At 39.7% G+C, this 22,622-nt stretch overlaps 1 protein-coding gene and 30 non-coding genes across 32 annotated transcripts; 20 read left to right on the forward strand and 11 right to left on the reverse strand.

Moving 5' to 3' along the window:
• Positions 1 to 2,945: 2,945 nt before the first annotated feature.
• On the reverse strand, positions 2,946 to 3,019 carry trnat-agu. Its single transcript has one exon. It is a non-coding gene; the product is annotated as a tRNA-Thr (tRNA).
• Positions 3,020 to 3,198: 179 nt separating this feature from the next.
• On the forward strand, positions 3,199 to 3,281 carry trnal-cag. Its single transcript has one exon. It is a non-coding gene; the product is annotated as a tRNA-Leu (tRNA).
• A 586-nt stretch (positions 3,282 to 3,867) lies between these two features.
• On the forward strand, positions 3,868 to 3,939 carry trnam-cau. The gene has a single exon. It is a non-coding gene; the product is annotated as a tRNA-Met (tRNA).
• A 277-nt stretch (positions 3,940 to 4,216) lies between these two features.
• Positions 4,217 to 4,290, reverse strand: trnat-agu. Its single transcript has one exon. It is a non-coding gene; the product is annotated as a tRNA-Thr (tRNA).
• Positions 4,291 to 4,469: 179 nt separating this feature from the next.
• trnal-cag lies at positions 4,470 to 4,552 on the forward strand. The gene has a single exon. It is a non-coding gene; the product is annotated as a tRNA-Leu (tRNA).
• A 1,304-nt stretch (positions 4,553 to 5,856) lies between these two features.
• On the forward strand, positions 5,857 to 10,768 carry LOC117497151. Of its 2 annotated transcripts, XM_034149056.1 has the most exons (7): positions 5,857 to 5,930; positions 6,235 to 6,304; positions 6,605 to 6,677; positions 7,928 to 8,157; positions 8,484 to 8,651; positions 8,891 to 8,986; positions 9,794 to 10,768. In XM_034149056.1, the coding sequence occupies exons 4-7, from the start codon at positions 8,029 to 8,031 to the stop codon at positions 10,106 to 10,108; spliced, it is 708 nt and encodes a 235-aa protein (XP_034004947.1). In that variant the 5' UTR covers positions 5,857 to 5,930; positions 6,235 to 6,304; positions 6,605 to 6,677; positions 7,928 to 8,028; the 3' UTR covers positions 10,109 to 10,768. The 2 variants fall into 2 exon arrangements, with proteins under 2 accessions (XP_034004947.1, XP_034004949.1); XM_034149058.1 differs by lacking the exon at positions 5,857 to 5,930 and having other exon boundaries at positions 6,185 to 6,304.
• Positions 10,769 to 11,389: 621 nt separating this feature from the next.
• Positions 11,390 to 11,463, reverse strand: trnat-agu. The gene has a single exon. It is a non-coding gene; the product is annotated as a tRNA-Thr (tRNA).
• An 839-nt stretch (positions 11,464 to 12,302) lies between these two features.
• Positions 12,303 to 12,374, forward strand: trnam-cau. Its single transcript has one exon. It is a non-coding gene; the product is annotated as a tRNA-Met (tRNA).
• A 277-nt stretch (positions 12,375 to 12,651) lies between these two features.
• Positions 12,652 to 12,725, reverse strand: trnat-agu. The gene has a single exon. It is a non-coding gene; the product is annotated as a tRNA-Thr (tRNA).
• An 836-nt stretch (positions 12,726 to 13,561) lies between these two features.
• trnam-cau lies at positions 13,562 to 13,633 on the forward strand. The gene has a single exon. It is a non-coding gene; the product is annotated as a tRNA-Met (tRNA).
• Positions 13,634 to 13,910: 277 nt separating this feature from the next.
• trnat-agu lies at positions 13,911 to 13,984 on the reverse strand. Its single transcript has one exon. It is a non-coding gene; the product is annotated as a tRNA-Thr (tRNA).
• A 179-nt stretch (positions 13,985 to 14,163) lies between these two features.
• Positions 14,164 to 14,246, forward strand: trnal-cag. Its single transcript has one exon. It is a non-coding gene; the product is annotated as a tRNA-Leu (tRNA).
• Positions 14,247 to 14,828: 582 nt separating this feature from the next.
• trnam-cau lies at positions 14,829 to 14,900 on the forward strand. The gene has a single exon. It is a non-coding gene; the product is annotated as a tRNA-Met (tRNA).
• Positions 14,901 to 15,177: 277 nt separating this feature from the next.
• On the reverse strand, positions 15,178 to 15,251 carry trnat-agu. The gene has a single exon. It is a non-coding gene; the product is annotated as a tRNA-Thr (tRNA).
• Positions 15,252 to 15,430: 179 nt separating this feature from the next.
• On the forward strand, positions 15,431 to 15,513 carry trnal-cag. The gene has a single exon. It is a non-coding gene; the product is annotated as a tRNA-Leu (tRNA).
• A 586-nt stretch (positions 15,514 to 16,099) lies between these two features.
• Positions 16,100 to 16,171, forward strand: trnam-cau. Its single transcript has one exon. It is a non-coding gene; the product is annotated as a tRNA-Met (tRNA).
• Positions 16,172 to 16,448: 277 nt separating this feature from the next.
• trnat-agu lies at positions 16,449 to 16,522 on the reverse strand. Its single transcript has one exon. It is a non-coding gene; the product is annotated as a tRNA-Thr (tRNA).
• A 179-nt stretch (positions 16,523 to 16,701) lies between these two features.
• On the forward strand, positions 16,702 to 16,784 carry trnal-cag. Its single transcript has one exon. It is a non-coding gene; the product is annotated as a tRNA-Leu (tRNA).
• Positions 16,785 to 17,370: 586 nt separating this feature from the next.
• trnam-cau lies at positions 17,371 to 17,442 on the forward strand. The gene has a single exon. It is a non-coding gene; the product is annotated as a tRNA-Met (tRNA).
• Positions 17,443 to 17,719: 277 nt separating this feature from the next.
• Positions 17,720 to 17,793, reverse strand: trnat-agu. The gene has a single exon. It is a non-coding gene; the product is annotated as a tRNA-Thr (tRNA).
• Positions 17,794 to 17,972: 179 nt separating this feature from the next.
• On the forward strand, positions 17,973 to 18,055 carry trnal-cag. Its single transcript has one exon. It is a non-coding gene; the product is annotated as a tRNA-Leu (tRNA).
• A 588-nt stretch (positions 18,056 to 18,643) lies between these two features.
• Positions 18,644 to 18,715, forward strand: trnam-cau. Its single transcript has one exon. It is a non-coding gene; the product is annotated as a tRNA-Met (tRNA).
• A 277-nt stretch (positions 18,716 to 18,992) lies between these two features.
• On the reverse strand, positions 18,993 to 19,066 carry trnat-agu. The gene has a single exon. It is a non-coding gene; the product is annotated as a tRNA-Thr (tRNA).
• Positions 19,067 to 19,245: 179 nt separating this feature from the next.
• On the forward strand, positions 19,246 to 19,328 carry trnal-cag. The gene has a single exon. It is a non-coding gene; the product is annotated as a tRNA-Leu (tRNA).
• Positions 19,329 to 19,916: 588 nt separating this feature from the next.
• trnam-cau lies at positions 19,917 to 19,988 on the forward strand. Its single transcript has one exon. It is a non-coding gene; the product is annotated as a tRNA-Met (tRNA).
• A 277-nt stretch (positions 19,989 to 20,265) lies between these two features.
• Positions 20,266 to 20,339, reverse strand: trnat-agu. The gene has a single exon. It is a non-coding gene; the product is annotated as a tRNA-Thr (tRNA).
• Positions 20,340 to 20,518: 179 nt separating this feature from the next.
• On the forward strand, positions 20,519 to 20,601 carry trnal-cag. Its single transcript has one exon. It is a non-coding gene; the product is annotated as a tRNA-Leu (tRNA).
• Positions 20,602 to 21,187: 586 nt separating this feature from the next.
• trnam-cau lies at positions 21,188 to 21,259 on the forward strand. The gene has a single exon. It is a non-coding gene; the product is annotated as a tRNA-Met (tRNA).
• A 277-nt stretch (positions 21,260 to 21,536) lies between these two features.
• Positions 21,537 to 21,610, reverse strand: trnat-agu. The gene has a single exon. It is a non-coding gene; the product is annotated as a tRNA-Thr (tRNA).
• A 179-nt stretch (positions 21,611 to 21,789) lies between these two features.
• trnal-cag lies at positions 21,790 to 21,872 on the forward strand. The gene has a single exon. It is a non-coding gene; the product is annotated as a tRNA-Leu (tRNA).
• Positions 21,873 to 22,458: 586 nt separating this feature from the next.
• Positions 22,459 to 22,530, forward strand: trnam-cau. Its single transcript has one exon. It is a non-coding gene; the product is annotated as a tRNA-Met (tRNA).
• Positions 22,531 to 22,622: the final 92 nt, after the last annotated feature.

The raw sequence follows: 22,622 nt of genomic DNA on the forward strand, positions 1-22,622 counted from the left end.
AAGCACAGCACCTACATACACACACAGACTAACAAGACACAGGTGAGGGGGGAGCAATTAGACACAGGTGAGGGGGGAGGAGCCATCACAGGGCACCAGGTGAACACAATCCCAAACAGAGATCACCTCCAGTCCAGTGTAATAATGTATGCTGATGATTCCACAATATACAGTACAGCATCAACATGCAGTGAGTTAAACAATCTACTTAAAATAGAGATTAAAGCCATAGCAGACTGGGTCAACAATAACAAACTGGTACTCTACATTGCAAAACCAAAGTGTATTTGTTAATATACACCCCTAAAGTCCTATCCTATATTATGTGATATACATATCTTTATGTTACATGTTGCTCAGTATGATATGATAAACTGTGTTATATGCTGCTGCAGGAAGGATACTGTATATTGTAGAATATCTATTAAAGATAGCTATATACAGTACTGTATATCTGCACTCACTCACACTGCAACAGCACCCCCTGCTGTTCCTTATCAGACATGCATGATAAGTGATCGTTGCTCAGTATGATAAACTGTGTTATATATGCTGCAGGAAGGATACTGTATATTGTTGAATATATATATGAAAGATAGCTATATACTGTACTGTATATCTGCACTCACACTGCAACAGCACCCCCTGCTGTTCCTTATCAGACAAGAACGGAACATGACACAAGTATGAATAAATGAATGTGGGAATAAATACAGCAATAAATACATGTGGTAATAAATACATGAATGTAAAAATAGATACATAAAAGCAATAGGGAAAGTGCAATATTTGATTTGTGTATGAATGCAGTAGGGAAGGTGCAATATTTGATTTATGTATAAATACAATAGGGAAAACTGCAATATTTGATGATGTATGAATGCAATAGGGATATGTGCAATGGGGAAAGTGCTGTACCTGTATGTTTCTTGTTTGTTTCTTTGCCATGTGATATGTGATCTCTGTTCTGTATCTATGAGTGATTGACCTGAATGTTTTATGTTTATTATCTCGATGCCCAAGACAAATTTCTCCCAAGGGAGACAATAAAGCTCTATCTTATCTTATCTGTCTATTGTTGAATATATATGAAAGATAGCTATATACTGTATATAACATTAGATTAATTGTAATTCAATGTACATATCAATAATTAATGGATACAAGGATAACTTTGCTGTTAATGAACATTATGTGATTATACATGATTATATCAAATCAAATCAAATCAGGTTTTATTTATAAAGCACATTTAAAAGCGATTTTTGGTCGAGCCAAAGTGCTGTACATGTAATAAAAAAAACACATTACTACAAAACACAATAAACGACAATAAATTACAACAGATATAACTTAAAAAAAAAAAAAAAATAAGAATAAAACACACGGAAAAGTCAGAAGTCGTGCTCCGCTCTAATTAGAAAGCCAGAGAGAAGAAGTGAGTTTTTAGAGTGGATTTAAAAACCCCTACGGTCTGGGCCGACCTCACATGGAGGGGCAAAGTGTTCCAGAGCCTAGGGCCAGCTGCTGCGAAGGCTCGGTGCCCTCGGGTTTTGAGCCTGGTTTTGGGCACTACCAGCAGCAGCTGGTCAGCATATGTGTAGATAAGCTGTATAAATAATGGTTAACATGTCACAAATCATAAACAAATCTGGGACTGTCTGCAGAACCTAACAGGGAAAGGGCATAAAAGATTATCTCGAGCCGGTTTCTCAAACTTACCTACCCCACCTTTAATTATTTAAATAATATTTAAGCTTCTTATAAGTGAAAATGTTTAAAAGAGAAGGGTTAGAAAAAGTGTCTTTACTATAGGAAATATGCATTACACAGTTGCCTACAATGATATGCAGGCATTTCTTTACATTTTATTTTTGTTAACGAGAAACATCTGTTAGAACAGGCCCAGCCGAAATTACATTGGCCCTACCCAAAATTTAAATCCTGGCGCCGCAGCTGCTGTATTCCCCAGCCTCCTCTGGAGGCGTGGGTTCGAATCCCACTTCTGACAAATGGTGTTTTTCACTGTAACATTCAGTGAGACATGATCTTGGGAAAGAAATGTAAGCATATTGTTACAAGACAGCCCATGACCAAATCCAGTGTTGCAAGAGCTGTATTGGTTAAATGCTAAATGCTAAATGATGTTGCTGACTTGGTTACTACAAAAAAAAGACACAGAAAAACCTACAAGGATCTACAAGGTGACTCTAAATAGACCGAGAAAAACAAGTATATGCGGACTTTGTTTTTATTTAGCCCAAACCAGTTCATTTTATTCACCTCTATTCTGCCCGGCAACAGTCAAAAAATAGTCATATCGAGTAAAGCAACACAACACAAATAACCTGGGTTTGGAACAGTAACATAATATTGTTAATATTGTGAAAAAAAGTCATCTTTTTCAATGATTACAGTTTTTTTCAGTTGCTAACACACTAAAATGACACGTACAGCACATGGTTAAAACACACCTGTTAGCTATCCTGGTTCCAAAATCCAACATGGAAGCTGCTGAAATGTCGGTTCTCCCAGGTTCCAAATGTTCAAACAATCCGTCATCCACATTTTTGACAGCGTTGGATTCAAAGAGGTGAGCAGAGTGGCGCTTCGGAAGCGTGCTGGGCCAATAACCCAGAGGTCGATGCATCGAAACCATCCTCTGCTAATTGTAAAAGCTTTGGGTCAGTAGGGTCCTTGTCCTTTCCATCCTTATTCAGAAGGAAACACGTTTACAAGACAAAGCATCCATTATCGAAAATGTTAAATTGCTTAACTCTTTAGTGCCAAAGTGGACACTATATTGTGTCGCAAGAAGCTTTTGCAAACATTGTTGCAATACCGAGGCTTGACAACTTTTTGGTTTCAATTAACTCCTTAGGGTATCTGGAACCTTTATGACTTATTCAAGTAGGCCAAAGAGAGAGCATATTTGTGCTACAATAAGGCACTGCTGGGATTTGAACCCAGGATCTCCTGTTTACTAGACAGGCACTTTAACCAACTAAGCCACAGCACCCTTTTAAATAGTTCTTCTTTTGAATCAAAGTAGGGGATATTCCAGTTTGCTTTACCTGTGGAAGGAGGTAAAACAACCCGGGGAAGTGCGAGGGGCTGTTCATTAATGGGTCAGTTAATTAATGAACATTTCTGAGTTTTATTTTTCAGGCAAAATGTACTGTAGAATTGTCTTTTTCAGTCAGGATGGCCGAGCGGTCTAAGGCGCTGCGTTCAGGTCGCAGTCTCCTCTGGAGGCGTGGGTTCGAATCCCACTTCTGACAAATGGTGTTTTTCACTGTAACATTCAGTGAGACATGATCTTGGGAAAGAAATGTAAGCATATTGTTACAAGACAGCCCATGACCAAATCCAGTGTTGCAAGAGCTGTATTGGTTAAATGCTAAATGCTAAATGCTGCTGCTGACTTGGTTACTACAAAAAAAAGACACAGAAAAACCTACAAGGATCTACAAGGTGACTCTAAATAGACCGAGAAAAACAAGTATATGCGGACTTTGTTTTTATTTAGCCCAAACCAGTTCATTTTTTTTCACCTCTATTCTGCCCGGCAACAGTCGAAAAATAGTCATATCGAGTAAAGCAACACAACACAAATAACCTGGGTTTGGAACAGTAACATAATATTGTTAATATTGTGAAAAAAAGTCATCTTTTTCAATGATTACAGTTTTTTTCAGTTGCTAACACACTAAAATGACACGTACAGCACATGGTTAAAACACACCTGTTAGCTATCCTGGTTCCAAAATCCAACATGTAAGCTGCTGAAATGTCGGTTCTCCCAGGTTCCAAATGTTCAAACAATCCGTCATCCACATTTTTGACAGCGTTGGATTCAAAGAGGTGAGCAGAGTGGCGCAGCGGAAGCGTGCTGGGCCCATAACCCAGAGGTCGATGGATCGAAACCATCCTCTGCTAATTGTAAAAGCTTTGGGTCAGTAGGGTCCTTGTCCTTTCCATCCTTATTCAGAAGGAAACACGTTCACAAGACTAAGCATCCATTATCGAAAATGTTAAATTGCTTAACTCTTTAGTGCCAAAGTGGACACTATATTGTGTCGCAAGAAGCTTTTGCAAACATTGTTGCAATACCGAGGCTTGACAACTTTTTGGTTTCAATTAACTCCTTAGGGTATCTGGAACCTTTATGACTTATTCAAGTAGGCCAAAGAGAGAGCATATTTGTGCTACAATAAGGCACTGCTGGGATTTGAACCCAGGATCTCCTGTTTACTAGACAGGCACTTTAACCAACTAAGCCACAGCACCCTTTTAAATAGCTCTTCTTTTGAATCAAAGTAGGGGATATTCCAGTTTGCTTTACCTGTGGAAGGAGGTAAAACAACCCGGGGAAGTGCGAGGGGCTGTTCATTAATGGGTCAGTTAATTAATGAACATTTCTGAGTTTTATTTTTCAGGCAAAATGTACTGTAGAATTGTCTTTTTCAGTCAGGATGGCCGAGCGGTCTAAGGCGCTGCGTTCAGGTCGCAGTCTCCTCTGGAGGCGTGGGTTCGAATCCCACTTCTGACAAATGGTGTTTTTCACTGTAACATTCAGTGAGACATGATCTTGGGAAAGAAATGTAAGCATATTGTTACAAGACAGCCCATGACCAAATCCAGTGTTGCAAGAGCTGTATTGGTTAAATGCTAAATGCTGCTGCTGACTTGGTTACTACAAAAAAAAGACACAGAAAAACCTACAAGGATCTACAAGGTGACTCTAAATAGACCGAGAAAAACAAGTATATGCGGACTTTGTTTTTATTTAGCCCAACCAGTTCATTTTTTTTCACCTCTATTCTGCCCGGCAACAGTCGAAAAATAGTCATATCGAGTAAAGCAACACAACACAAAGTAACCTGGGTTTGGAACAGTAACATAATATTGTTAATACTTTAACCAACTAAGCCACAGCACCCTTTTAAATAGCTCTTCTTTTGAATCAAAGTAGGGGATATTCCAGTTTGACACGGGTTCGGGTTCCAAAATCCAACATGTAAGCTGCTGAAATGTCGGTTCTCCCAGGTTCCAAATGTTCAAACAATCCGTCATCCACATTTTTGACAGCGTTGGATTCAAAGAGGTGAGCAGAGTGGCGCAGCGGAAGCGTGCTGGGCCCATAACCCAGAGGTCGATGGATTGAAACCATCCTCTGCTACACTGTAAACCCGAATGTTCAAAATAATTAAATAGATTAATTATTGTGAACTTAAATAAAAAAAAAAGTTCTACTAACTTCAATATATTCAGTTCCTGTGACTGTTCTTCCTTTTTGACTTAATTACACTGATAATCTTTGATTAACTTGAACTATTTGGCAGATTAAGTAAGCATCACTTAAACATATACATTGAACTGTACTAATTTCTAATCATTATTGTGTGTCTGATGTCACTAACCGTCGCTAACCGTCACTACTGTCGAAACCGGGATGAAGCACGCGGGTAATACCTGCAATAAGGTGGATCTTCACACTTAATTTCCACACTTTCCGGTGGTAATCAGCATCATTGGTGAGTGCAATATTCATATTTCTTCACTTTTTCATATTTCTTCACTTTTTCAAATATTTTGAGATTAAACATGTGAAAGAGAGTGTTGATGTTAGCCAGATACATGCATGTTAGCTAGCATTATTAGCCAGAGGTTGAGTCAGCAGATTCACAGAAATTGAATTATTTGCACAGTTACTGTATAATGTTAACTTGTAGTAACAGATGTAGTTGTGGAAACTGTTGGTGCCAAAGTAGGGCTGTCACTTTTTGTTGTACGTTGAAATGTTCGTTAAAACATGATGAAAAATGTCATTGCCCCTAAGCTAATTATGTATTCAAAAAGTTCAGCCAAATGCATTGTGGTTGTGGATGCTCGTAGTGACGGCAGCTGTTGAAACACTAACAGAACAGGTAGGTTTCCTAATAAAAGCCTTCAATGTTAGTTTAATCAATTTATACTCAAATGTGTGTCATAATATCCCCAACCATTTACTACGAGCAACCCCGAACGCATTGGACTGAAAGTCACTATTTAACACCTCCTCAAACCGAAACTTTTTGCTAACATTTAGCTGTTTGCTAACAGTTAGCAAGCTAACGTTTTCATCCACTGTAAACCACGAGGCGCGGAGGGTTGTGTGCTTCCTCCGTGCTCTCCTCGCTGCCGCTGAATTAAGAGACCCGCTGCTAAAGTTTAACACTCTCCTTCACCCAGGTTTCAACCTCTTTATACGGTTTCAACGAGCGTGAGGCCACACACACGGGACGGAGCAGAGCAGAGACAGGTAATGTTAAATTGAATATAACGATGTCAGTTATAAACAGGCTCGGTAGTGAACGCTTGTCCATTTGTTGTCCATTAATTCATCATTTACCATACTAACATTTCCCCAATGGATGTTTAAGAATGTATTAAGCAGTAGCTTACATTACATTTTAAATATAGGATTTGTTCAGCTTTAGTCTGAAGGGGATAAACCACACTGTAAACCACGAGGCGCGGAGGGTTGTGTGTGTTTGTGTTCCCTTCCTCGCTGCTGAATTACGAGAGCCGCTGCTAACGTTTAACACTCTTCTTCACCCAGGTTTCAACCTCTGTATACGGGTTCAACGAGCGCGAGGCCACACACACACACACATGGGGCAGAGCAGAGAAAGGTAATGTTAAAGTGAATATAATGATGTACGAGGGAACGAGGGATGCAAACTTGTCACCTTTCGGCGAAATTCGCCGTTTTGAATCCAAAATAGGTAGTTTGTGTTGTTCATGTAGATCTGCAATACAAATATTTTTGGGGTATGGGGGGGGGGGGAGTAATCTGCGGCTGCGAGCATGGTGTTATTTTTGTATATATTATAATGGGCACGAGCTGTGTGCTCGAGTCTTCCTGCCTGTCGGCCGAACTCTGCTGCTCCCCGATGAGGGTCTAACTTCAGCAGCTTGAGTAAAAGTAGAAGTACCAGAGTGTAGGAATACTCTGTTACAGTAAAAGTCCTGCATTCAAAATGTTCCTCAAGTGAAAGTAGAAAAGTATTATCATCAAAATATAGTTAAAGTAGCGACAGTAAAAGTAGTGTGCAGATTGGTCCATTTCAGAATAATATATATGATATGTTTTATAATGATTGATCATTAAAGTGTTCTCAAAGCTGGTAAAGGTGCAGCTAGTTTGAATGACTTTGTATACTGCAGGGTAGCTTGTGGATTTACTCCAGGTGGAACTAAAGTCTGATTTAACACTTGATTATATTTCACATCATTCATCCACATCTGTGAAGTAACTAAAGGCATTCAATACATGTAGTGGAGTAGAAGTACACAGTAGCAAAACATTTACATACTTAAGTAAAGTACAAGTATCTCAAAATTGTAAGTATAGTACTTGTTGAGTTTATGGACTTAGTTAACTGACTGCTACACAATTAAAGTAAATGCTTTTATATATTTCTATTAGATGTGACTCTTTGGCGTTTCTGTTATTAACTGCTTTAGTTGTTCTGACTGCTAAAATCATCTGTTATTCCTCATTTTAAAGCCGATATTCGGGGGGCTCGGATCCTTGTCACCTTTTTCATACCTGATGAGTTTGCATCCCTGGTTATAAACAGGCTCGGTAGTGAACGCTTGTCCATTTCTTGTCCATGAATTCATTTACCATACTAACAATATCTCAATGGATGTTTAAGAAGTTATTAGGCAGTAGCTTACATTACATTTTAAATATAGGATTTGTTCAGCTTTAGTCTGAAGGAGACAAACCTCTCTCTCTCTCTCTCTCTCTCTCTCTCTCTCTCTCTTCTCTCTCTCTCTCTCTCTTTCTGAAAGAAAGAAATAATCTATCATACTCGATAAATAATAAACTAAATGTATTAACTGTGAATATTTTTTATTTATCCAACATTAAAAGACCCAAGCCAGCCAAAGTCAACTTTCTACCCAACCTTCCCCAAGGAGAGGATCCCTCAAGTCTTGAGCACTTCAGGCAGACAATTGTTGAGGAAGACTGAGATGGACCTACCCCTCATTAAAAAGATGATGCAGACCACATTTGCACTGCGGCGACAGACCATAGTGAGGACGTGCCCGCCAGTGAACGAGCTCATGGACCTCTGGCCTGCTCTCAAAATGGAGTCTGAGGTAATATGGATTAGCTCTCTTTTTCCTGTTTTCTTCTTTATTGATAACATATGGCACATTCTGTGACTCTTATAGTGGCTATTTGCTGTATATAGGAGTGTAATAGATCTTCAAAGTTCCAGCTCCTTCCCTGTGGTGTAATGTAATGCAAGGAAAAGAACAGTCCAGCTGAAGTTCTCGTTCTTGCCACAGGGAAGGAACTGACTGGTCAAACTTGGAGGATCTATTACATTTGTAAGGAGGATACCACTTTAACCTAGTTTGATTTATTTTGAACTGACTAATTGACATTGCTGTATTGTCCTACTGCTCTGTTTTTTAAATAGGTGTATGCAGAGTTCCAACGGATTACCAACCAGAATCTGCCGAACACGTTCTACGCTGCTTTTGACCGCCATCTTCCTCGACTGATGGTCATATTTAGACAGAAGGCGTCCAAAACTGGGAAGACAGCTGAGGCTTTGGCTGAAATTTTCAAAATCCACGCTGAACAGGTAAAGAGATTATTTTACAATTCAAAGGTTGAACATCTAACGTTGATAGTCGACAGATTAAAAAAATATCTTTTGAATTTTACAATTAGCCCACTTTGTTTTTGCTATTGGTCTGATTGCATTAAAGATGTGAACAGGTTATCTGTGGATATATGTTCTGATTGGATTGTTGGATTGACAGGTTTGTTCAGTAAACTTCACAGTCAACAGTTTGTACGCTTATATTTTTATCGTTATAGGAATTACATGACATCAACACCAGGCGTACCACCGTTATCCATGCCCTTCCTGTGTATCTGCAAGAGGACACCTCTGGATTTTTCCGAACCTGCACAGTGAGTCTCCTTAATTAATTAACAGTACCACTCTATATTAAGTGAAGAGTTCATTAAAATACAAATATTTGTTGGCACTTATCCTGGTTCTGTCTATCCATCCATATAGTTTGTGTGATTTGCAGAGGTTTTGGTCTGTTTTCCTTCACCCAAATACAAATGAACTGAATCTGTTTTTTAGTTTGAAGCGATACTGAAGTTAAGTAAAACATTTATTGGATATGTTTTATCTCCTGGCACTTGGGTTCACTGGTCGCTCGTCTGATTATCACCTGTTTTTCACCTTTAAATGTGTAGTCTGTTGACAAAACAACTCTCTAAAACATAGTTCTAACTAAAATATGAACAACTTAGAAAACATATCTCCAAGAGTTGCAGTCAAAAGATATTGCCACACAGAAAATCAAGATTTGCCTGTGGCGCAGTGGATAGAGCATTGGTGTTCGGATCAAGGGAGCACAGGTTCAAACCCCACTGCAGTCAGCATGTCGTTGTGTCCCTGGGCAAGACACTTCACCCCAAATTGCTCCTGTGGGGATTGCCCACAGTATTGAGTATGTAAGTCGCTTTGGATAAAAGCGTCTAACAAGTAACATGTAATGTAATGTAATGCAGCTTTAGTATCTGGTTCCGGCCATTTGTTTAAGAAATTAAAACAGTCTAATCCCTTAAGCCAGTGGTTCTCAACCTGTACCACTGGTGGTACGCGGAGGAATCTGACATATAACAAGTAACATGTAATGTAATGTAATGTAATGCATGACCAACACCCAGTTTGTGATTATTATCTCTCTTTCATTAATTTAGGAAGAGTCCGAACCAGAGCTTGGAGGTGTTGCAGTGGCCCTCCTTACTGTCATCAGTGACAATGGCACAAGTCAAGTGCAATATCAGCCTGTGACCATCTCTGTCGTCATCGAAAATGACATTGTGGTCAGCCTCCCCAGACTTGCAGATGCATTCCTGGTAATGTTTGGACTAATTTATGCACTACACCTCAGCTATCCCAAAGGACTGACAAACACTTTCGAGTTCACTCAGAAGATTTTACTTGGTCTGGAAGATCGTAAATTGTCGCCCAAGTTGCAGACCCTCAAGAATGACTTGATGATGCATGTGTAGAAATCCATCTGAAAAACAGGTGTGGAGTGCGGCATTTTAAGGCATTTTCCCTCTACTTCAAAGTGATTTCCTTCTAAAAAAAAAAATGCCTTAAAAAAGTTGCTATTTCTGATAAACCGGCATTAATAATGTGAATGTGTGTTTATGCGTTTGTTTGTTGTTGTTGCTGCACTTTAACTCATCCAGGTGAAGATTTGATACTTGTTAATGTAATTCATTTACATTTTAGAGTTTTACAGTTAAAGGGTTCAGACTGTCATTGTGATTTGAAGTTGTTGCCCTGTTGCCATGTTGCCCTATTCAGGTTTTAACCAAAATGTGCCAGAAGTACAATTGCCTTTGCATTTTTTTTATTTTTTTTTATGATTACTTATTTTACTGTCTTGTAAATGTTAACAGGACAGCATGTTAAATAGGAGGGCTAGAAAATAAGACATTTACTAAAGCTGTTCAAGTTAGTCGCACTCGATTTAATTTAGGCAATCAGTTGCCTCAATGTTTTTAAGTTTTAAGTTATGTGATTTTGAGTTGACTAAGTCAATGTGTTTGGTTTGGTTGAAATAATAAATATTGAGGTCTGTTAACCCAAAAAAAAAGACTTTGAGTACTTTTTTTTAAAGTTCTGGTAACTTAATCCATTAGTAGAGGTGCATTCAAATGTTTAAGTCACGGTACCTGAACATATTAAAGTTGAATTAATAATAAATATTGAGTTCTGTTTACCCAAAAAAGACTGTTTGAGTACTTGTTTTTTTAAGTTCTGGTAACTTAATCCATTAGTAGAGGTGAATTCAAATGTTTAAGTCACAGTACCTGAATATATTTGAGTTGACTTAATAAGCCATTTTTAATTTGACTGTAATCAATAGGTACATATAGCATTTAATCCAATCATTTAAGTTCTTGAAAATTGTAAATTTTGAGTTCATTAACTTAAAATACTTAAGGCAATCAGTTGCCCTAATTTTTTTGAGTTAAGTTTACTTATTGGGGCTTACAGTGTAATTGTAAAAGCTTTGGGTCAGTAGGGTCCTTGTCCTTTCCATCCTTATTCAGAAGGAAACAAGTTTACAAGACAAAGCATCCATTATCGAAAATGTTAAATTGCTTAACTCTTTAGTGCCAAAGTGGACACTATATTGTGTCGCAAGAAGCTTTTGCAAACATTGTTGCAATACCGAGGCTTGACAACTTTTTGGTTTCAATTAACTCCTTTGGGTATCTGGAACCTTTATGACTTATTCAAGTAGGCCAAAGAGAGAGCATATCTGTGCTACAATAAGGCACTGCTGGGATTTGAACCCAGGATCTCCTGTTTACTAGACAGGCACTTTAACCAACTAAGCCACAGCACCCTTTTAAATAGTTCTTCTTTTGAATCAAAGTAGGGGATATTCCAGTTTGCTTTACCTGTGGAAGGAGGTAAAACAACCCGGGGAAGTGCGAGGGGCTGTTCATTAATGGGTCAGTTAATTAATGAACATTTCTGAGTTTTATTTTTCAGGCAAAATGTACTGTAGAATTGTCTTTTTCAGTCAGGATGGCCGAGGCGCTGCGTTCAGGTCGCAGTCTCCTCTGGAGGCGTGGGTTCGAATCCCACTTCTGACAAATGGTGTTTTTCACTGTAACATTCAGTGAGACATGATCTTGGGAAAGAAATGTAAGCATATTGTTACAAGACAGCCCATGACCAAATCCAGTGTTGCAAGAGCTGTATTGGTTAAATGCTAAATGCTAAATGCTGCTGCTGACTTGGTTACTACAAAAAAAAGACACAGAAAAACCTACAAGGATCTACAAGGTGACTCTAAATAGACTGAGAAAAACAAGTATATGCGGACTTTGTTTTTATTTAGCCCAAACCAGTTCATTTTTTTTCACCTCTATTCTGCCCGGCAACAGTCGAAAAATAGTCATATCGAGTAAAGCAACACAACACAAATAACCTGGGTTTGGAACAGTAACATAATATTGTTAATATTGTGAAAAAAAGTCATCTTTTTCAATGATTACAGTTTTTTTCAGTTGCTAACACACTAAAATGACACGTACAGCACATGGTTAAAACACACCTGTTAGCTATCCTGGTTCCAAAATCCAACATGTAAGCTGCTTAAATGTCGGTTCTCCCAGGTTCCAAATGTTCAAACAATCCGTCATCCACATTTTTGACAGCGTTGGATTCAAAGAGGTGAGCAGAGTGGCGCAGCGGAAGCGTGCTGGGCCCATAACCCAGAGGTCGATGGATCGAAACCATCCTCTGCTAATTGTAAAAGCTTTGGGTCAGTAGGGTCCTTGTCCTTTCCATCCTTATTCAGAAGGAAACACGTTCACAAGACTAAGCATCCATTATCGAAAATGTTAAATTGCTTAACTCTTTAGTGCCAAAGTGGACACTATATTGTGTCGCAAGAAGCTTTTGCAAACATTGTTGCAATACCGAGGCTTGACAACTTTTTGGTTTCAATTAACTCCTTAGGGTATCTGGAACCTTTATGACTTATTCAAGTAGGCCAAAGAGAGAGCATATTTGTGCTACAATAAGGCACTGCTGGGATTTGAACCCAGGATCTCCTGTTTACTAGACAGGCACTTTAACCAACTAAGCCACAGCACCCTTTTAAATAGTTCTTCTTTTGAATCAAAGTAGGGGATATTCCAGTTTGCTTTACCTGTGGAAGGAGGTAAAACAACCCGGGGAAGTGCGAGGGGCTGTTCATTAATGGGTCAGTTAATTAATGAACATTTCTGAGTTTTATTTTTCAGGCAAAATGTACTGTAGAATTGTCTTTTTCAGTCAGGATGGCCGTCTAAGGCGCTGCGTTCAGGTCGCAGTCTCCTCTGGAGGCGTGGGTTCGAATCCCACTTCTGACAAATGGTGTTTTTCACTGTAACATTCAGTGAGACATGATCTTGGGAAAGAAATGTAAGCATATTGTTACAAGACAGCCCATGACCAAATCCAGTGTTGCAAGAGCTGTATTGGTTAAATGCTAAATGCTGCTGCTGACTTGGTTACTACAAAAAAAAGACACAGAAAAACCTACAAGGATCTACAAGGTGACTCTAAATAGACCGAGAAAAACAAGTATATGCGGACTTTGTTTTTATTTAGCCCAAACCAGTTCATTTTTTTTCACCTCTATTCTGCCCGGCAACAGTCGAAAAATAGTCATATCGAGTAAAGCAACACAACACAAATAACCTGGGTTTGGAACAGTAACATAATATTGTTAATATTGTGAAAAAAAGTCATCTTTTTCAATGATTACAGTTTTTTTCAGTTGCTAACACACTAAAATGACACGTACAGCACATGGTTAAAACACACCTGTTAGCTATCCTGGTTCCAAAATCCAACATGTAAGCTGCTGAAATGTCGGTTCTCCCAGGTTCCAAATGTTCAAACAATCCGTCATCCACATTTTTGACAGCGTTGGATTCAAAGAGGTGAGCAGAGTGGCGCAGCGGAAGCGTGCTGGGCCCATAACCCAGAGGTCGATGGATCGAAACCATCCTCTGCTAATTGTAAAAGCTTTGGGTCAGTAGGGTCCTTGTCCTTTCCATCCTTATTCAGAAGGAAACACGTTCACAAGACTAAGCATCCATTATCGAAAATGTTAAATTGCTTAACTCTTTAGTGCCAAAGTGGACACTATATTGTGTCGCAAGAAGCTTTTGCAAACATTGTTGCAATACCGAGGCTTGACAACTTTTTGGTTTCAATTAACTCCTTAGGGTATCTGGAACCTTTATGACTTATTCAAGTAGGCCAAAGAGAGAGCATATCTGTGCTACAATAAGGCACTGCTGGGATTTGAACCCAGGATCTCCTGTTTACTAGACAGGCACTTTAACCAACTAAGCCACAGCACCCTCTTAAATAGTTCTTCTTTTGAATCAAAGTAGGGGATATTCCAGTTAGCTTTACCTGTGGAAGGAGGTAAAACAACCCGGGGAAGTGCGAGGGGCTGTTCATTAATGGGTCAGTTAATTAATGAACATTTCTGAGTTTTATTTTTCAGGCAAAATGTACTGTAGAATTGTCTTTTTCAGTCAGGATGGCCGAGCGGTCTAAGGCGCTGCGTTCAGGTCGCAGTCTCCTCTGGAGGCGTGGGTTCGAATCCCACTTCTGACAAATGGTGTTTTTCACTGTAACATTCAGTGAGACATGATCTTGGGAAAGAAATGTAAGCATATTGTTACAAGACAGCCCATGACCAAATCCAGTGTTGCAAGAGCTGTATTGGTTAAATGCTAAATGCTAATGCTGCTGACTTGGTTACTACAAAAAAAAGACACAGAAAAACCTACAAGGATCGACAAGGTGACTCTAAATAGACCGAGAAAAACAAGTACATGCGGACTTTGTTTTTATTTAGCCCAAACCAGTTCATTTTTTTTCACCTCTATTCTGCCCGGCAACAGTCGAAAAATAGTCATATCGAGTAAAGCAACACAACACAAGTAACCTGGGTTTGGAACAGTAACATAATATTGTTAATATTGTGAAAAAAAGTCATCTTTTTCAATGATTACAGATTTTTTCAGTTGCTAACACACTAAAATGACACGTACAGCACATGGTTAAAACACACCTGTTAGCTATCCTGGTTCCAAAATCCAACATGTAAGCTGCTGAAATGTCGGTTCTCCCAGGTTCCAAATGTTCAAACAATCCGTCATCCACATTTTTGACAGCGTTGAATTTAAAGAGGTGAGCAGAGTGGCGCAGCGGAAGCGTGCTGGGCCCATAACCCAGAGGTCGATGGATCGAAACCATCCTCTGCTAATTGTAAAAGCTTTGGGTCAGTAGGGTCCTTGTCCTTTCCATCCTTATTCAGAAGGAAACACGTTCACAAGACTAAGCATCCATTATCGAAAATGTTAAATTGCTTAACTCTTTAGTGCCAAAGTGGACACTATATTGTGTCGCAAGAAGCTTTTGCAAACATTGTTGCAATACCGAGGCTTGACAACTTTTTGGTTTCAATTAACTCCTTAGGGTATCTGGAACCTTTATGACTTATTCAAGTAGGCCAAAGAGAGAGCATATCTGTGCTACAATAAGGCACTGCTGGGATTTGAACCCAGGATCTCCTGTTTACTAGACAGGCACTTTAACCAACTAAGCCACAGCACCCTCTTAAATAGTTCTTCTTTTGAATCAAAGTAGGGGATATTCCAGTTTGCTTTACCTGTGGAAGGAGGTAAAACAACCCGGGGAAGTGCGAGGGGCTGTTCATTAATGGGTCAGTTAATTAATGAACATTTCTGAGTTTTATTTTTCAGGCAAAATGTACTGGAGAATTGCCTTTTTCAGTCAGGATGGCCGAGCGGTCTAAGGCGCTGCGTTCAGGTCGCAGTCTCCTCTGGAGGCGTGGGTTCGAATCCCACTTCTGACAAATGGTGTTTTTCACTGTAACATTCAGTGAGACATGATCTTGGGAAAGAAATGTAAGCATATTGTTACAAGACAGCCCAAGACCAAATCCAGTGTTGCAAGAGCTGTATTGGTTAAATGCTGAATGCTAAATGCTGCTGCTGACTTGGTTACTACAAAAAAAAGACACAGAAAAACCTACAAGGATCTACAAGGTGACTCTAAATAGACCGAGAAAAACAAGTATATGCGGACTTTGTTTTTATTTAGCCCAAACCAGTTCATTTTTTTTCACCTCTATTCTGCCCGGCAACAGTCGAAAAATAGTCATATCGAGTAAAGCAACACAACACAAATAACCTGGGTTTGGAACAGTAACATAATATTGTTAATATTGTGAAAAAAAGTCATCTTTTACAATGATTACAGTTTTTTTCAGTTGCTAACACACTAAAATGACACGTACAGCACATGGTTAAAACACACCTGTTAGCTATCCTGGTTCCAAAATCCAACATGTAAGCTGCTGAAATGTCGGTTCTCCCAGGTTCCAAATGTTCAAACAATCCGTCATCCACATTTTTGACAGCGTTGAATTTAAAGAGGTGAGCAGAGTGGCGCAGCGGAAGCGTGCTGGGCCCATAACCCAGAGGTCGATGGATCGAAACCATCCTCTGCTAATTGTAAAAGCTTTGGGTCAGTAGGGTCCTTGTCCTTTCCATCCTTATTCAGAAGGAAACACGTTCACAAGACTAAGCATCCATTATCGAAAATGTTAAATTGCTTAACTCTTTAGTGCCAAAGTGGACACGAAATTGTGTCGCAAGAAGCTTTTGCAAACATTGTTGCAATACCGAGGCTTGACAACTTTTTGGTTTCAATTAACTCCTTTGGGTATCTGGAACCTTTATGACTTATTCAAGTAGGCCAAAGAGAGAGCATGTCTGTGCTACAATAAGGCACTGCTGGGATTTGAACCCAGGATCTCCTGTTTACTAGACAGGCACTTTAACAAACTAAGCCACAGCACCCTCTTAAATAGTTCTTCTTTTGAATCAAAGTAGGGGATATTCCAGTTTGCTTTACCTGTGGAAGGAGGTAAAACAACCCGGGGAAGTGCGAGGGGCTGTTCATTAATGGGTCAGTTCATTAATGAACATTTCTGAGTTTTATTTTTCAGGCAAAATGTACTGGAGAATTGCCTTTTTCAGTCAGGATGGCCGAGCGGTCTAAGGCGCTGCGTTCAGGTCGCAGTCTCCTCTGGAGGCGTGGGTTCGAATCCCACTTCTGACAAATGGTGTTTTTCACTGTAACATTCAGTGAGACATGATCTTGGGAAAGAAATGTAAGCATATTGTTACAAGACAGCCCATGACCAAATCCAGTGTTGCAAGAGCTGTATTGGTTAAATGCTAAATGCTAAATGCTGCTGCTGACTTGGTTACTACAAAAAAAAGACACAGAAAAACCTACAAGGATCGACAAGGTGACTCTAAATAGACCGAGAAAAACAAGTATATGCGGACTTTGTTTTTATTTAGCCCAAACCAGTTCATTTTTTTTCACCTCTATTCTGCCCGGCAACAGTCGAAAAATAGTCATATCGAGTAAAGCAACACAACACAAATAACCTGGGTTTGGAACAGTAACATAATATTGTTAATATTGTGAAAAAAAGTCATCTTTTTCAATGATTACAGTTTTTTTCAGTTGCTAACACACTAAAATGACACGTACAGCACATGGTTAAAACACACCTGTTAGCTATCCTGGTTCCAAAATCCAACATGTAAGCTGCTGAAATGTCGGTTCTCCCAGGTTCCAAATGTTCAAACAATCCGTCATCCACATTTTTGACAGCGTTGGATTCAAAGAGGTGAGCAGAGTGGCGCAGCGGAAGCGTGCTGGGCCCATAACCCAGAGGTCGATGGATCGAAACCATCCTCTGCTAATTGTAAAAGCTTTGGGTCAGTAGGGTCCTTGTCCTTTCCATCCTTATTCAGAAGGAAACACGTTCACAAGACTAAGCATCCATTATCGAAAATGTTAAATTGCTTAACTCTTTAGTGCCAAAGTGGACACTATATTGTGTCGCAAGAAGCTTTTGCAAACATTGTTGCAATACCGAGGCTTGACAACTTTTTGGTTTCAATTAACTCCTTAGGGTATCTGGAACCTTTATGACTTATTCAAGTAGGCCAAAGAGAGAGCATATCTGTGCTACAATAAGGCACTGCTGGGATTTGAACCCAGGATCTCCTGTTTACTAGACAGGCACTTTAACAAACTAAGCCACAGCACCCTCTTAAATAGTTCTTCTTTTGAATCAAAGTAGGGGATATTCCAGTTTGCTTTACCTGTGGAAGGAGGTAAAACAACCCGGGGAAGTGCGAGGGGCTGTTCATTAATGGGTCAGTTAATTAATGAACATTTCTGAGTTTTATTTTTCAGGCAAAATGTACTGTAGAATTGTCTTTTTCAGTCAGGATGGCCGAGCGGTCTAAGGCGCTGCGTTCAGGTCGCAGTCTCCTCTGGAGGCGTGGGTTCGAATCCCACTTCTGACAAATGGTGTTTTTCACTGTAACATTCAGTGAGACATGATCTTGGGAAAGAAATGTAAGCATATTGTTACAAGACAGCCCATGACCAAATCCAGTGTTGCAAGAGCTGTATTGGTTAAATGCTAAATGCTAAATGCTGCTGCTGACTTGGTTACTACAAAAAAAAGACACAGAAAAACCTACAAGGATCGACAAGGTGACTCTAAATAGGCCGAGAAAAACAAGTACATGCGGACTTTGTTTTTATTTAGCCCAAACCAGTTCATTTTTTTTCACCTCTATTCTGCCCGGCAACAGTCGAAAAATAGTCATATCGAGTAAAGCAACACAAAATACAAATAACCTGGGTTTGGAACAGTAACATAATATTGTTAATATTGTGAAAAAAAGTCATCTTTTTCAATGATTACAGTTTTTTTCAGTTGCTAACACACTAAAATGACACGTACAGCACATGGTTAAAACACACCTGTTAGCTATCCTGGTTCCAAAATCCAACATGTAAGCTGCTGAAATGTCGGTTCTCCCAGGTTCCAAATGTTCAAACAATCCGTCATCCACATTTTTGACAGCGTTGAATTTAAAGAGGTGAGCAGAGTGGCGCAGCGGAAGCGTGCTGGGCCCATAACCCAGAGGTCGATGGATCGAAACCATCCTCTGCTAATTGTAAAAGCTTTGGGTCAGTAGGGTCCTTGTCCTTTCCATCCTTATTCAGAAGGAAACACGTTCACAAGACTAAGCATCCATTATCGAAAATGTTAAATTGCTTAACTCTTTAGTGCCAAAGTGGACACGAAATTGTGTCGCAAGAAGCTTTTGCAAACATTGTTGCAATACCGAGGCTTGACAACTTTTTGGTTTCAATTAACTCCTTAGGGTATCTGGAACCTTTATGACTTATTCAAGTAGGCCAAAGAGAGAGCATATCTGTGCTACAATAAGGCACTGCTGGGATTTGAACCCAGGATCTCCTGTTTACTAGACAGGCACTTTAACCAACTAAGCCACAGCACCCTCTTAAATAGTTCTTCTTTTGAATCAAAGTAGGGGATATTCCAGTTTGCTTTACCTGTGGAAGGAGGTAAAACAACCCGGGGAAGTGCGAGGGGCTGTTCATTAATGGGTCAGTTCATTAATGAACATTTCTGAGTTTTATTTTTCAGGCAAAATGTACTGGAGAATTGCCTTTTTCAGTCAGGATGGCCGAGCGGTCTAAGGCGCTGCGTTCAGGTCGCAGTCTCCTCTGGAGGCGTGGGTTCGAATCCCACTTCTGACAAATGGTGTTTTTCACTGTAACATTCAGTGAGACATGATCTTGGGAAAGAAATGTAAGCATATTGTTACAAGACAGCCCATGACCAAATCCAGTGTTGCAAGAGCTGTATTGGTTAAATGCTAAATGCTAAATGCTGCTGCTGACTTGGTTACTACAAAAAAAAGACACAGAAAAACCTACAAGGATCGACAAGGTGACTCTAAATAGACCGAGAAAAACAAGTATATGCGGACTTTGTTTTTATTTAGCCCAAACCAGTTCATTTTTTTTCACCTCTATTCTGCCCGGCAACAGTCGAAAAATAGTCATATCGAGTAAAGCAACACAAAATACAAATAACCTGGGTTTGGAACAGTAACATAATATTGTTAATATTGTGAAAAAAAGTCATCTTTTACAATGATTACAGTTGTTTTCAGTTGCTAACACACTAAAATGACACGTACAGCACATGGTTAAAACACACCTGTTAGCTATCCTGGTTCCAAAATCCAACATGTAAGCTGCTGAAATGTCGGTTCTCCCAGGTTCCAAATGTTCAAACAATCCGTCATCCACATTTTTGACAGCGTTGAATTTAAAGAGGTGAGCAGAGTGGCGCAGCGGAAGCGTGCTGGGCCCATAACCCAGAGGTCGATGGATCGAAACCATCCTCTGCTAATTGTAAAAGCTTTGGGTCAGTAGGGTCCTTGTCCTTTCCATCCTTATTCAGAAGGAAACACGTTCACAAGACTAAGCATCCATTATCGAAAATGTTAAATTGCTTAACTCTTTAGTGCCAAAGTGGACACTATATTGTGTCGCAAGAAGCTTTTGCAAACATTGTTGCAATACCGAGGCTTGACAACTTTTTGGTTTCAATTAACTCCTTAGGGTATCTGGAACCTTTATGACTTATTCAAGTAGGCCAAAGAGAGAGCATATCTGTGCTACAATAAGGCACTGCTGGGATTTGAACCCAGGATCTCCTGTTTACTAGACAGGCACTTTAACCAACTAAGCCACAGCACCCTCTTAAATAGTTCTTCTTTTGAATCAAAGTAGGGGATATTCCAGTTTGCTTTACCTGTGGAAGGAGGTAAAACAACCCGGGGAAGTGCGAGGGGCTGTTCATTAATGGGTCAGTTAATTAATGAACATTTCTGAGTTTTATTTTTCAGGCAAAATGTACTGGAGAATTGCCTTTTTCAGTCAGGATGGCCGAGCGGTCTAAGGCGCTGCGTTCAGGTCGCAGTCTCCTCTGGAGGCGTGGGTTCGAATCCCACTTCTGACAAATGGTGTTTTTCACTGTAACATTCAGTGAGACATGATCTTGGGAAAGAAATGTAAGCATATTGTTACAAGACAGCCCATGACCAAATCCAGTGTTGCAAGAGCTGTATTGGTTAAATGCTAAATGCTAAATGCTGCTGCTGACTTGGTTACTACAAAAAAAAGACACAGAAAAACCTACAAGGATCTACAAGGTGACTCTAAATAGACCGAGAAAAACAAGTATATGCGGACTTTGTTTTTATTTAGCCCAAACCAGTTCATTTTTTTTCACCTCTATTCTGCCCGGCAACAGTCGAAAAATAGTCATATCGAGTAAAGCAACACAACACAAATAACCTGGGTTTGGAACAGTAACATAATATTGTTAATATTGTGAAAAAAAGTCATCTTTTTCAATGATTACAGTTTTTTTCAGTTGCTAACACACTAAAATGACACGTACAGCACATGGTTAAAACACACCTGTTAGCTATCCTGGTTCCAAAATCCAACATGTAAGCTGCTGAAATGTCGGTTCTCCCAGGTTCCAAATGTTCAAACAATCCGTCATCCACATTTTTGACAGCGTTGGATTCAAAGAGGTGAGCAGAGTGGCGCAGCGGAAGCGTGCTGGGCCCATAACCCAGAGGTCGATGGATCGAAACCATCCTCTGCTAATTGTAAAAGCTTTGGGTCAGTAGGGTCCTTGTCCTTTCCATCCTTATTCAGAAGGAAACACGTTCACAAGACTAAGCATCCATTATCGAAAATGTTAAATTGCTTAACTCTTTAGTGCCAAAGTGGACACTATATTGTGTCGCAAGAAGCTTTTGCAAACATTGTTGCAATACCGAGGCTTGACAACTTTTTGGTTTCAATTAACTCCTTAGGGTATCTGGAACCTTTATGACTTATTCAAGTAGGCCAAAGAGAGAGCATATCTGTGCTACAATAAGGCACTGCTGGGATTTGAACCCAGGATCTCCTGTTTACTAGACAGGCACTTTAACCAACTAAGCCACAGCACCCTCTTAAATAGTTCTTCTTTTGAATCAAAGTAGGGGATATTCCAGTTTGCTTTACCTGTGGAAGGAGGTAAAACAACCCGGGGAAGTGCGAGGGGCTGTTCATTAATGGGTCAGTTCATTAATGAACATTTCTGAGTTTTATTTTTCAGGCAAAATGTACTGTAGAATTGTCTTTTTCAGTCAGGATGGCCGAGCGGTCTAAGGCGCTGCGTTCAGGTCGCAGTCTCCTCTGGAGGCGTGGGTTCGAATCCCACTTCTGACAAATGGTGTTTTTCACTGTAACATTCAGTGAGACATGATCTTGGGAAAGAAATGTAAGCATATTGTTACAAGACAGCCCATGACCAAATCCAGTGTTGCAAGAGCTGTATTGGTTAAATGCTAAATGCTAAATGCTGCTGCTGACTTGGTTACTACAAAAAAAAGACACAGAAAAACCTACAAGGATCTACAAGGTGACTCTAAATAGACCGAGAAAAACAAGTATATGCGGACTTTGTTTTTATTTAGCCCAAACCAGTTCATTTTTTTTCACCTCTATTCTGCCCGGCAACAGTCGAAAAATAGTCATATCGAGTAAAGCAACACAACACAAATAACCTGGGTTTGGAACAGTAACATAATATTGTTAATATTGTGAAAAAAAGTCATCTTTTTCAATGATTACAGTTTTTTTCAGTTGCTAACACACTAAAATGACACGTACAGCACATGGTTAAAACACACCTGTTAGCTATCCTGGTTCCAAAATCCAACATGTAAGCTGCTTAAATGTCGGTTCTCCCAGGTTCCAAATGTTCAAACAATCCGTCATCCACATTTTTGACAGCGTTGGATTCAAAGAGGTGAGCAGAGTGGCGCAGCGGAAGCGTGCTGGGCCCATAACCCAGAGGTCGATGGATCGAAACCATCCTCTGCTAATTGTAAAAGCTTTGGGTCAGTAGGGTCCTTGTCCTTTCCATCCTTATTCAGAAGGAAACACGTTCACAAGACTAAGCATCCATTATCGAAA

This window comes from Trematomus bernacchii, unplaced genomic scaffold (assembly GCF_902827165.1).
Source record: "Trematomus bernacchii unplaced genomic scaffold, fTreBer1.1, whole genome shotgun sequence".
NCBI lineage: Eukaryota > Metazoa > Chordata > Actinopteri > Perciformes > Nototheniidae > Trematomus > Trematomus bernacchii.